The sequence below is a fragment of the Tachyglossus aculeatus genome, chromosome 18 (genome assembly GCF_015852505.1).
Source record: "Tachyglossus aculeatus isolate mTacAcu1 chromosome 18, mTacAcu1.pri, whole genome shotgun sequence".
Taxonomy (NCBI): domain Eukaryota; kingdom Metazoa; phylum Chordata; class Mammalia; order Monotremata; family Tachyglossidae; genus Tachyglossus; species Tachyglossus aculeatus.
In genome coordinates this window covers 11,418,069-11,430,953 of record NC_052083.1, presented here as the reverse complement: position 1 = coordinate 11,430,953, position 12,885 = coordinate 11,418,069, and the positions used below count along the sequence as shown (strand labels likewise).

Sequence of the window (12,885 nt, the reverse complement as noted above, 5' to 3'; positions counted from 1 at the left end):
GGTGACACGGAGCGGAAGAGAGTGCCACGCTAGGGCGAGATGGTGGGAAAGGGGTCGGTGGTGAGATTGACAAGATCGGGGTACAGTGAGTGGGTGAGTTAGCACAAGAGGAGCTAAGTGTGTGGGTTGGGCTGGGCTGTAGTAGGATATCACTGAGGTAAGATGGGGCAAGCCGATGGAGTGTTTTAAAGCCGATGCTAAGGAGTTTCATAAATCCATCATACAAGTCCTTGAGTATTTCTCCAGGCTGAAGACTCCTGGATCTTAAATTCTGGAGAGAATATTTTTCCTTTAAATTTTCAAGTACTTTCCTTAGCCTCAGGTCCTTTTTTTTTTTTTTTAAGACTGAATATAAATGAAAGAATTGCTCTTGGGCCATTTTTAGCATTTTTAAACACACTGTGGGTTTTATTATGAGAGAAGGTCATGATACTAAAATTGGCAAAGAGCTCCGAGATTCTGGAGTAAAGAGCCCTTAATGGCGCAAAGACAGAATGTGGGAGAAATATCTATTAATCATGTTGATTTTTTTAAATTAATGGCCAAGAGTATTTCTGGACTGCACTAGCTGGCATTGCAGCACATTGCAAGTCATAATTTATTCAAGTTGATGGCAGTATTTAATTCCTGCCTTTGGCCAAGAATTAATTCTATTTTGTAATTTCCTATTAATTGCAATAAAATTTGGAAAGCCACCAAAAATAGTATTGCTTTCAGAATTATTCTATTTTCTTCCTCCTCATTTTAGAGTTAATGGGCACCAATGTCTTATGACATTGTCTTAACGCGGCTCCTGTTTCCCACCTGAGATCACTGTCATTTGGGACTCCCCCTATCTCCAATTCCTTTAATTCCCTTTACTTATTTTTCATCTCCGTAGTTGTAAATATTTGTATGTTTGTCTTTTCTGTTAGAGTTTAAGTGTCTTGGGAGCAGAGAAAATGTTATTTCATTATTGTGTACTTCTCAACAGCATAGTACAGTGCAGTGTCCTAAGTGGGTGATCAATAAATGCTACCAATCAACTAATAGTATTTATTGAATGCTTATTCCATGCCGAGCACCGTATTAAGCATTTGGGAGAGTACAGTGGAGTTGTAGGCATGATCAAGGGATATGGTCATTAAAATAAATTAGAGGTAGGGAAAACAATTGAGTTTAAAGATATGTTATAAAAGTGCTGTGTGGGAGAGGAGGTTGGGTGAGTAAGTGCTTAGGAAATGAGTGCTCAAATATATATGAGACACGGATGGAGAGCGGTAAATAGGGAGATTAGAGATTACTGTACCAATACTACTTAAGTTAGAGTTGAGAGGACATTGCCTGGTATTTTGGAAGAAATGGGAAGGATTTCCATTGTCAAACCCACCAGAAAATACTGTTAATTGAACATATACAAAGGAGTGTTGGGATAGCAGCGGTTTCACAGCCAGAATTTCAGCCTTTCTGTAACAGCAGCGTGCATTTCATATCCAGAGAAATGAGGAGGACAGTGCTTTTTTTCTAATTTGGCCCATGACAAGAACTGTAGCCGTCTTTATTCAGTTAGCCCGTTGTTTGGTAGGGACCATCTCTACATGTTGCCAACTTGTACTTCCCAAGCGATTAGTACAGTGCTCTGCACACAGTAAGCGCTCAATAAATATGATTGAATGAACATACTTAATGCATCATATACACTAAAACGTTTCAGTATCTCTGAACTCTTTGGTTTGAGTGCCAGTACCGCTCACTTCCTTTTCTATTTATTCTCTTTGCCTCAGTTTCTTCTTCTGTAAAACAGGATTCAATAACTGCTCTTTGTACTCGGACTGTGAGCCTCATGTGGGACAGAGACTATGTCCAACCTAATTATCTTGCATCTAGCCAGCTTTCAGTATGGTGCTTGGCACTGAGCAAGTACTTAAATACCACAATTATTAATAAAAATTTTTGGTGGTGAGTCAATGTCAAACAATCGGCTTTTTCTGAAGCCAAGAACTGCTCTCATGGTACTTTGGCTCCCTCCTGAGGAAGGGAAGGCTTGTTGAGGGTGTTAGTGGTAAAAACAAATTTTTGAGGAAGGTTTCTGGGACCTATCTTTGATGCCTCTGTGGGGTATATACAGACTTTTAGTTCAACATTTTTGAACCACCGGTCTTGTTAAAAGGGTACCTTTCTGCCCGCCCCCACTTCGAGTAATTCCAGGTTAATATTATCACCAGGGCCATCATCCCAGAAGATGTATGCGAATATTGGTAAATACTGCCATCACATTGTCCCTCACCTCAAGGAGCTCACTACAGGTTCATAGGGAAATACAGCTTGGATTATCCTCAAGATCAACTTAACCCATAGTTCTTCCATAATACATGTGCACTCAAACTATGAACTATGGATTAAATTTTCTCCTGAGGGTCAGTACAGTGCTCTGCACACAGAAAGCGCTCAATAAATACGATTGAGTGAATCTGATCTCAGTTATCTGTAACTTTATTAACAAGCACCTTGAGGACAAAGTCCGTGTCATCTTTGGAGGGGATAAACTACTCCAAACTCTATCACAAATATACATCTGGTGTTGAGAAAACTACTTTATTGCCAAGGCCACATAGAAAATGGTTTTAGCCTGATCTCCTTGGCCATCTCTTAAGATACACTGTAGAGTCATCCTAAGGGAAAAATACAAATTCAGAATGGAAGAAAAAATTAGTAACTTCCCCCATAAGGAAGATATCAGCTCTTCCTTCAAACTTTTATTTTTTTTCTTGATGAAATTGGAAGCCTTAAGTGTGCATGTCTTGATTACCTGTCCTAGGATGTTTCGTCTACATCCCAGACTAAGTTGAACCAGTGGGGTGAGGCTCACTTGCTTAAGGAGTCAATATTCAAACTGGAAGCCCAGATTTTTCTCATTAAAGATGGGAAGTTGTGTGGCCTAGTGGAAAGAGCAGGGGCCTGGACGTCAGAGGATCTGGTACTAGTCCCGGCTCCAGCATCTCCCTGAGTGACTTTGAGCAAATTATTTCACTTTTCAGTGCCTCAATTTCCTCATCTGTAAAATGGGAATTCAATACCTGTTCTTCCTCCTTAGACTGTGAGCCCCATGTGGGACAGGGACTATCCAACCTGATTATCTTATATCTAGCACTTAGTACTATGCCTGCCACATAGTAAGTGCTTAACAAGTATCGTTGTTATTATTATTCTTATCTGTCCCAGTGATTAGTACAGTGCTTGGAACCTCTAGTAAGTGCTTAACAAATACCATTGAAAAAAAGAATCATTAAGACTATTTCCATTTTCTCTTTCATATTGACAAGGGGACATTCTTTTTCCCTTTTGCAAATCTAGCAATTTTCCCAAAATTTCTCCCCTCACACTTGATGGGAGAAGCCAGGATTGCCTGTTTAGTGAAAGAGTTTATTGTTACACCACACTGCTTGATTCTGGACTTCACATTGATTTTCAAACATCTGCTGTGTTCACTGGGCTCACATACGCCTGATTTCGATTCACGTTATGGCAGATGTTTGGGTATTTTGCTGTCATTTATTCTTTTCATCTGTCCTCTATGATCTTGTGTTCTGACAAGCAAAATTTACGAACTGACCACCTTCCAGGACCTCATTGCTCAGAAGCCTATCTTGCAATTCACCTCACATTCGTTCTACAGCCACATCCTGCTGGTCTTTCCTAACCAACATCTTCTGAACCCATCCTTTCCTCTCCACTCAGCCACAACTCTGGTCCAAGTTCTTTTCATAGGAAGGCCAGACTTTTAGTATCTGTTTCCCCTGGTCTCCTTGTCTTCAGCCTATTTCCAGTCCAATCTATACTTCACTCTGTGGCTTGGCTCATTTTCTTGACATGTTGCTCAAAACACATCTCTCCACTCCTCAAAACCAGACATTGCCTTCATATTTCTTTCCACACTATACAAAAGCTCTTCATGACTTAATTTGATGCTCCGGGCAAACTTTCCTCATCCTATGTACCTGCTCTTTTCAACCTCTAGTCTTCAACTCAATCACCTTGTACCTCCCAAATTATCCTTCCAACTCCCCCTCATTCACGATTCTCCTGCCTTGATCCCCTTACCCACTTTATTTCCAGGCCTGGAATTACCTTCCTCCCCAGTTGAATCTAACCTCCCCCAATGAGCCTTTTCTGCTTAATTCCCAGCACTCCAAACTATACAAACCTACCTGTCATTTCTAGCATTGATGTCTTTATTACACCCATCCTCAGTGCTTGTGTATATATTTAATTTTAATTCAAGAATTTATACATACAATATATCACATATGATTTTTTTAATTATTTATATTGATTATTCTAATCATAAACATTTTTATCTATGACTCTCCACTAAAGCATCAGCTCTTGTTGAAAGGGAATGTGTCACTTTGTGTTTCTTCTTTCCCAATCCTTTAGCAGAGTACATTGAACTCTATGGGTGCTCAATAAATACTATTACTACTATTATATTTGGAAACAACATGGACAAAACTACTTGAGAAACTGCTTCTGGCTTCTGTGGTCAGTCTGTGAGACCCATGTCTTTCAAGGGGAAAGACTACAGGTTTTTACACCTTCAGCTTGGTGTGACACTCAATACCCCATTGTTGCCCAACTCTTTCCTTGTTTAATGATATTTGTTAAGTGCTTGCTGTGTGCCAGGCACTATACTAAGTGCTGGGGTAGATACAAGATAATAATACTGGCATTTGTTAAGCGCTTTCTACATGCAAAGCTTACAGTCAAGAGGGGGAGACGGACATTAATATAAATAATGCAGCATTGATTGAGCCCAATAATTAAGGGGGAAAATGAAATGGCTCCTGGGTGCTTGAAAGAGGGAGTTTGTCTCCCTGGATGCCTGATTCACTTCCAGGGTGAGAAGGAATCACTAGAGAAACCTAAACATTCAAAATCTTAGAACGAACCTAGATCAAGATAACCCACAGAAATCCTAATCAATCCATCAATCAATTGTATTTATTGAGTGCTTACTGTGTGCAGAGCACTGTACTAAGCGCTTGGGAAGTACAAGTTGGCAACATATAGAGACAGTCCCTACCCAACAGTGGGCTCACAGTCTAAAAGGGGGAGACAGAGAACAAAACCAAACATACTAACAAAATAAAATAAATAGAATAGATATGTACAAGTAAAATAAATAAATAAATAAATAAATAGAATAATAAATATGTACAAACATATATACATATATACAGGTGCTGTGGGGAAGGGAAGGAGGTAAGATGGGGGGAAGGAGAGGGGGACGAGGGGAAGAGGAAGGAAGGGGATCAGTCTGGGAAGGCCAAGGCCAAAATCCTAGGCCAAGAATGAGACCATGCTCTCTACAGGAAGGAGCCAAACCTCCTACATCATATCTTTTTGCCCTAAACAGCTTGAGAATAATGGGGATAGGATGGCCATCCACGGCTCCCAAAAAAGCCGGAGGCCGTGATGCCCCTGATGTCACACAAGCTACACTGGCCTGAATCAGGAGGTTATGCCATCCCACGGCTGCCTTTTGGAGGAAATCTGCCTGATGTGGCCCGAACCTAGAGCAGTTGACCCTCCCTATCATCCCAGTGTCCTTGGGTCCTCTGCCGGGTCCGGGGGGAGTCCAGTGCAGTATCTCAGCTGTGAAACTTGATGGCAGGGCCATGGAGGAGAAGGTTTCGGGTCAGAATCAGAAAAACAAATTAAATAATAATAATAATAATGATGGTATTTGTTAAGCGCTTACTATGTGCCAGGCACTGTACTAAGCCCTGGGGTGCATACAAGCAAATTGGGCTGGACACAGTCCCTGTCCCACGTGGGGCTCACAGTCTCAATCCCCATTTTCCAGATGAGGGAACGGAGGCCCAGGAAAGTGAAGTGAGTTGCCCAAGGTCACACAGCAGACAAGTGGTGGAGCCGGGATTAGAACCTATGACTTTCTGACCCCCAGGCCTGTGCTCTATCCACTAGGCCATGCTGCTTCTCAAGTCGCATATCAGAATCAGACAAGGAACAGTCCAGGTGAAAAACTGAACCATCCAGTTTCATACTGATCCTGTAGACACTCTAAATAGTAATGCCTCCACACGGAAAATTAAATTTACTGTCAAATGGCCCAGTATAGCGTGAAAAACTATGAATATTGATGCTGAAAAACAGCTTAAATATTTCACTCTGAATAATTTGGTGAGTTCGCAATTACTTTTGCACAATATCTAAATATGGCACTACTGAAAAGCATCAGTTATATCAAAAGATCACCGAGAAGCAGCATGGCTCAGTGGAAAGAGCCCGGGCTTTGGAGTCAGGGGTCGTGGGTTCAAATCCCGGCTCCGCCAATTGTCAGCTGTGTGACTTTGGGCAAGTCACTTCACTTCTCTGGGCCTCAGTTCCCTCATCTGTAAAATGGGGATTAAGACTGTGAGCCCCACGTGGGACAACCTGATCACCCTGTATCCTCCCGGCGCTCAGAACAGTGCTTTGCACATAGTAAGCACTTAACAAATGCCATTATTATTAGTATTATTATTAAAAGGAATAAACACCATACGTAGCAATGCCCTTTGGTATCGGTCTCAGGAAATGCATGCACACACTGGACTCTGTGCACAGGGACAGATGAAGGAAGTCTAGGTACTTTGGCACTGATGAACCCTGGGTCCAAGAGGGTTCACTGAGCCCTGAGGCGGGACAGAAGCAGAGCTGAGGGGCACAGAGCCTTAGCCTAGTGCAAGCCAAGACTGGCATGGCCAACCATGCCCTGGAAGAGAAAATGAGTAGGACTGGGTTGAGAAGAGGTGAAGGGATTCCAGAGGAGATGGGAGTTGGGAGAAAAACATTAAAATAAATTACAGATAGAGCCATGCACTGAGGAGAAGAATAAGAGGGCAAGGGGGATGAATCAAAGCAGTTAGAAGAGGGAGAGAACACAAAGGAGGGAGCTGGAGGGACATAGAGAACAGAAAGGAAGGTAAGTAGGGGATCAGAATGAGAGGGCTGAGAAGGTCATAAGGAGGGGTAAGAGAGGCAGCATAGTGGTCACCAAGGAGGAAAGGGCAGAAAGGGTAGAGGGACACTGAAAGAATAGGGTAAGGACACACCAAGGACTAAGGCAAGAAGAATTCAGGGAGAGAAGCAAATGGAGAGGGTAGAGTGAGGAGGTGAGATACTGAGATTGAGGGAAGACTGGAAGAGCTGGAGAAAAAGCAGTAAGAAAAATATAGGGACACAAAGATGAGGAAGCAGAGAGTCAGATATCAATAGATCGAAAAGACTTGAAGAGGAGTGTTTAGAGGAGAAGAAGAAAAAAGGGAGGAGCCGGCAGAGAGGAAAAGAGGGACTGGGCTGAACCAAGAAAGGGCAGGGAGAAAGAAATAAAACAAAACAGAGGGCCAGGAAACTATGGTAAAAACAAGGATCTATATGCATACATATATACTACATATATGAATGTAGTGTATATATAGCGGGAGAAAGAGGGAGAGGAGAGAGAGAAGAGAGATAGGGTCGTAGAGAGAGGGGAAAAAAGCTAAACACACACAAACATTTCATTGATTGATGGTAGAGAATTTGGAAACAGACCACCTGTCTCTGTGCTCATCTCTCTGGAATGATATAAAATCCGGAAAAATCTGTCTTCGTGAACCAAAAGCCATCCGGAAAGCTATTACGGTACTGACCTGTTCTGCAATGCAATCACCTCTAGTGGGGGCGACGGTAGCCATTTTGTCTCAAAGATGCCACCCAGTTGGTTATTTAGGAGAGGAAAAGATCCATAACTCTAACGAAGGAGGGAGGAAGCGGCAATGGCTCAGATTGACGTCTTCAATCCTTTTAGCCTGCCCCAGTGCCGAATACCAGGTCCTCTAAACCCTGGCAACAAGCCTGAAAAACATCACTAATTTAAGGGCTTCTGTTGCTTCTGCCTAATGTTCAGAGAGTAGCCGTCACATGCTCAGGAAAAGATAACGCTGCACTAAGGAACCAGGAATTAAATACAACTTTTTGGGTAGCTTATGGAGTGTTCACTATTTGTCTCACAGTAAGGATTTTAAAACTTCGCAGCACATTAGACAGTAAAGCACTTCAAAATCGTGCTATTTCAGTTGCTCTCCCTCCCCCCTGTTTCTTCACTTCGACAGCCTATTAAGAACAGAGACCCAGTGATCTACTTAAGTTACACATTTATTATTCTGAGCCCCCAGGAGGTGTGATGGACTGAACTCTGGACTTGGAGAAAGCTGCTCCCTGTGATAAGTACTTGGGTCAGTAACTCAGTCTTAGTTTTTCACTTGCTCTGCCTGTCTTCAAAGCCCTATTAAAATTACAACTCCAGTCAGCCCTCCCTGACTTATCTCTCAATCCCCCATCCTATTTTCCCTTCCTAGTGCATCACTTGAGTCCCTATGCCATAAGCAATGAGGTATCCACCCCACCTCTCCCACACCCACAGCACTTAATCTGTCAATGGTATTTATTGAGCACCTAACTCTGAGCAGAACACTGTACTAAGTGCTTGGGACAGTACAACAAAGCTGGTAGACAAGTTCCCTGCTCACAAGATACTTTTACACTACCTATAATTTATTTTAATATCTGTTTCCCCCTCTAGGCTGCAAGCCCCTTGAGAGCAGGGTTATACCTACTTCTTAGAAAGCTACCAAATTAAAGGTAGTAGAGTGCCATTTACCCACCAGAAAAAGAACATTTTCTAATTCTGTCCACTGGACAAGAATTCTGCCCCAGAAAATGTGTGCTATTGTTTGACCAGACTTAATGGTTGCGGTGAACTTTGCTACCTATTGATAGTAGGTGCCCAAAACAGGAATCAAAAGCTACCTGCCTATCATATGAAATGAATCCCTTTCAAAATGTGTTATCAAAATCCTAAATCCTTTTTGCACAAGCCTGCACCTTAAAGAACAGTCAGCATTACTGCCATGGTACCTGCCTTCCTTTTGGTCTTTTCACAGGGATAAGGAAAAGGAGGAAAAACTTCATTTAGTCAATTAGGCTACTTGTCAGGAGCATTGATAAAAAATTTCCCAGGAAAGAAGGAAGAAACTTATAGCTAAATGGCTCTAATTCCTGTTCTCTGCCCGACAGAGCTTTGAGAGTTGGCTGTATTACAAAGCCATTTACTGGACCTCTTCCCATCTAAGAGCTCCTTGTGCTTTTATAGAGCAATTGAAAGAGACAACGTGAAGTTACCTGTAAAACGAAGCTGAAGAAAACAAGATGGGAATCAGATGGACAAAGTTTAAGGTTAGATGCTTTGGGAACCAGCTGGATTTAAACCGGGCGATACCTGGGTGATGTCTGATATTATTATTGTTACTATTAATAATAATAACTGAACCTGTTAACCATTAACTATATGTCAAGTAGTGTTCTGGAGCAGACACAAGCTATTCAGGTTGGACACGGTCCCTGTCCCACAAGGGACTCACAGTCTTAATCCCCATTTTAGAGATGAGGTAACCGAGGCACAGAGAAGTGAAGTGACTTGCCCATAGTTAGCAGGCAAGTGGCAGAGTAGGGATTAGAACCCAGGTCCCAGGCCTATGCTCTATCCACTAGGCCATGCTGCTTCTCATTGGAGTTCTCAGTGGAGTTTCTGTTTGGTGCTTTTATTGCCAAAGCACCTTGCATTAGTTATTTTAACTTGCTCTCCTAAGAGGTGGAGAAACTGAGGTTTGGGGAGGTTAACTGATTTGCTCAAAGCCACACAGTAGGCAGGTGGCAAAAGCGGAACTAGAAGCCGGGACCTCCGGCTTCCATTCATTCATTCATTCAATTGTATTTTTTGACCGCTTACTGTGTGCAGAGCACTGTATTAAGTGCTTGGGAAGCATAAACTGGCAACATATAGAGATGGTCCCTACCCAACAACTGGCTCACAGTCTAGAAGGGGGAGACAGACAATGAAACAAAACACATGGACAGGTGTCATCAGAGTAAATAGAAATAAAGCTAGAAGCACATGATTAACAAAATAGAATAGTAAATATGTACAAGTAAAATAGAGTAGTAAATCTGTACAAACACATACAGGTGCTGTGGGGAGGGGAAGGAGGTAGGGCGGGGGGGATGGGGGGGAGGAGAGGAAAAAGGGGGCTCAGTGTGGGAAGGCCTCCTGGAGGAGGTGAGCTCTCAGTAGGGCTTTGAAGGGAGGAAGAGAGCTAGCTTGGAGGATGTGCGGAGGGAGGGCATTCCAGGCCACGGGGAGAACGTGGGCCGGGGGTCGATGGCGGGACAGGCGAGAACGAGGTACAGTGAGGAGGTTAGCGGCAGAGAAGTGGAGGGTACAGGCTGGGCTGGAGAAGGAGAGAAGGGAGGTGAGGTAAGAGGGGGAGAGGGGATGGACAGCCTTGAAGCAAAGAATGAGAAGTTTTTGCTTGACTGGTAGCCACTGGAAATTTTTGAAGAGGGGAGTAACATGCCCAGAGTGTTTCTGCACAGAGATGATCCGGGCAGCAGCATGAAGTATAGACTGAAGTAGGGAGAGACAGGAGGATGGGAGATCAGAGAGGAGGCTGATGCAGTAATCCAGTCGGAACAGGATGAGAGATTGAACGAGTAAGGTAGCAGTTTGGATGGAGAGGAAAGGGCGGATCTTGGCGATGTTGTGGAGGTGAGACTGGCAGGTTTTGGTGACAGATTGGATGTGAGGGTGAACGAGAGAGCGGAATCGAGGATGACACCAAGGTTGTGGGCTTGTGAGACGGGAAGGATGGTAGTGCCGTCTACAGTGACGGGAAAATCAGGGAGAGGGCAGGGTTTGGGAGGGAAGATAAGGAGTTCAGTCTTGGACATATTGAATTTTAGATGGTGGGCAGACATCCAGATGGAAATGTCCTGAAGGCAGGAGGAGACCCGAGCCTGAAGGGAGGGAGAGAGAGCAGGGGCAGAGATGTAGATTTGGGTGTCATCAGCATAGAGATGATAGTTGAAGCCATGGGGGCGAATGAGGTCACCAAGGGAGTGAGTGTAGATAGAGAACAGAAGGGGACCAAGCACTGACCCTTGGGGAACTCCTACAGTAAGGGGATGGGAGCGGGGAGGAGGAGCCTGCAAAGGAGACTGAGAATGAACGGCCGGAGAGATAAGAGGAGAACCAGGAGAGGATGAAGTCTGTGAAGCCAAGGTTGGAGAGCATGTTGAGGAGAAGGGGGTAGTCCACAGTGTTGAAGGCAGCTGAGAGGTCGAGGAGGATTAGGATAGAGTAGGAGCCATTGGATGGCTGGATAAATGAATAACAGGAAGAAGTGCCAAAAAGCAGATACCTATCCAACAGGACAGCCAGCTGAGAAGGCAGTGTTGCTTAAAGGGAACTTACCCAAGGCACATCCCAATAATTACCTATAAATTACAAGGTTCTGCCCATGGAATTGAACATGCTTTACTAGTGTAATCTGCAGAAGCCTGAGAAATAAGAAACTGCTGGAAGTAATACTCCTCCCAGCAGGCTATCGATATATCTCAGCCCCTTTGCAGCTGCTGATGAATGTATCCCAAGTTCATGTGAGTTGGTAGTGATGACCGTGATTATGGGCAACATCACCATCAAATTCTTCTGATTTTTTGGGGTTGAGCGCAACATGATGTCGAAAGAAACTGTCCAATGGGGCTGGTCAGGAGCATAACCCAGGGACAACCAGAAAATTATGGCTACTGAAAATCCCCACACTGCACAGACCTCGTAGTTTTGAAGCAGTGTGGTTCAGTGGAAAGAGCACGGGCTTTGGAGTCAAAGGTCAGGGGTTCAAATCCTGGCTCCGCCAATTGTCAGCTGTGTGACTTTGGGCAAGTCACTTAACTTCTCTGTGCCTCAGTTACCTCATCTGTAAAATGGGGATTAAGACTGTGAACCCCCCATGGGACAACCTGATCACCTTGTAATCTCCCCAGCACTTAGATCAGTGCTTTGCACATAGTAAGTGCTTAATAAATGCCATTATTGTTATCATTATTATTGAAGATTTCATGTTTCAGGAAAGGGTTTTTTATCATTGTCATAAAATATATTATCATTATAAATAATCATACACATATAGTTATGCATATAATTATATGTAATACTATATATAAAAATAATGATAGTTTTCGTTTAGGTCTTACGATATGTCAAGCACTTTTCTAATCCCTGGGGTAGATTCATTCATTCATTCATTCAATCGTATCTATTGAGCGCTTACTGTGTGCACAGCACTGTACTAAGCGCTTGGGAAGTACAAGTCGGCAACATATACAGACGGTCCCTACCCAACAAGGGGCAAGCTAATCAGGTTAGACACAGTCCCTGTCCCACATTGAGCTGACAGTCTTAACCCCCATTTTACAGATGAGGTAACTGAGGCACAGAGGGGTGAAGTGACTTGCCCAAGGTCACCCAGCAGACAAGTGGTAGAGCCAGGATTAGAACCCAGATTCTTTTGACTCCCACGCCCATGGTCTATTCACTTGGCTATGCTGCTTCTCTTCTCTTACTAGTTGAGGATTTGGGGATGAGCTGGACTGTTGCAAATTTGTGTGCAAACCACATTGTCACCTGGGGCCTAGTGAAGTATTTACGAGGCCCATACTTACAAATGATTAATACCCCATTTTCTTTAAAATTTAAAAGAAAACTGGGGAAAATCAAGAGAGGACCAGGGCATGGATAGAGGAGGAGACTTCCCCAAGGTGACACCGCAAAATCGATGCGTTTACAGGAAATAGAAGCTGAGACTCCTGACTTCCTCATCTCCTGTGACCGTTGGCTGACTGGCCTTTCTACTAGACCGTCTCGTGGTGTTTATGATTCTCCAAGGATATCACTTAGGTCTGGGGATCAGAGGACAGCAACTACTTCTTGATAATATTTAATCCAAGAGATCCACCTTAACA

General features: G+C 43.5%; 1 protein-coding gene across 3 annotated transcripts in view; it reads right to left on the bottom strand.

The window, feature by feature from the left end:
* HECW1 (HECT, C2 and WW domain containing E3 ubiquitin protein ligase 1) overlaps window positions 1-12,885 on the bottom strand; it is a 189,723-nt gene that overhangs the window by 117,331 nt on the left and 59,507 nt on the right. The window contains exon 1 of one of the 3 annotated variants that reach the window (XM_038760178.1): window positions 7,677-7,750. The exons of the other annotated variants lie outside the window; for them this stretch is intronic. Coding sequence (XP_038616106.1) covers window positions 7,677-7,721 — 45 coding nt within the window. The 5' untranslated portion in view covers window positions 7,722-7,750. Of the gene's footprint in view, window positions 1-7,676; window positions 7,751-12,885 lie in introns of those variants that run through there. 3 annotated transcript variants of the gene reach the window in all.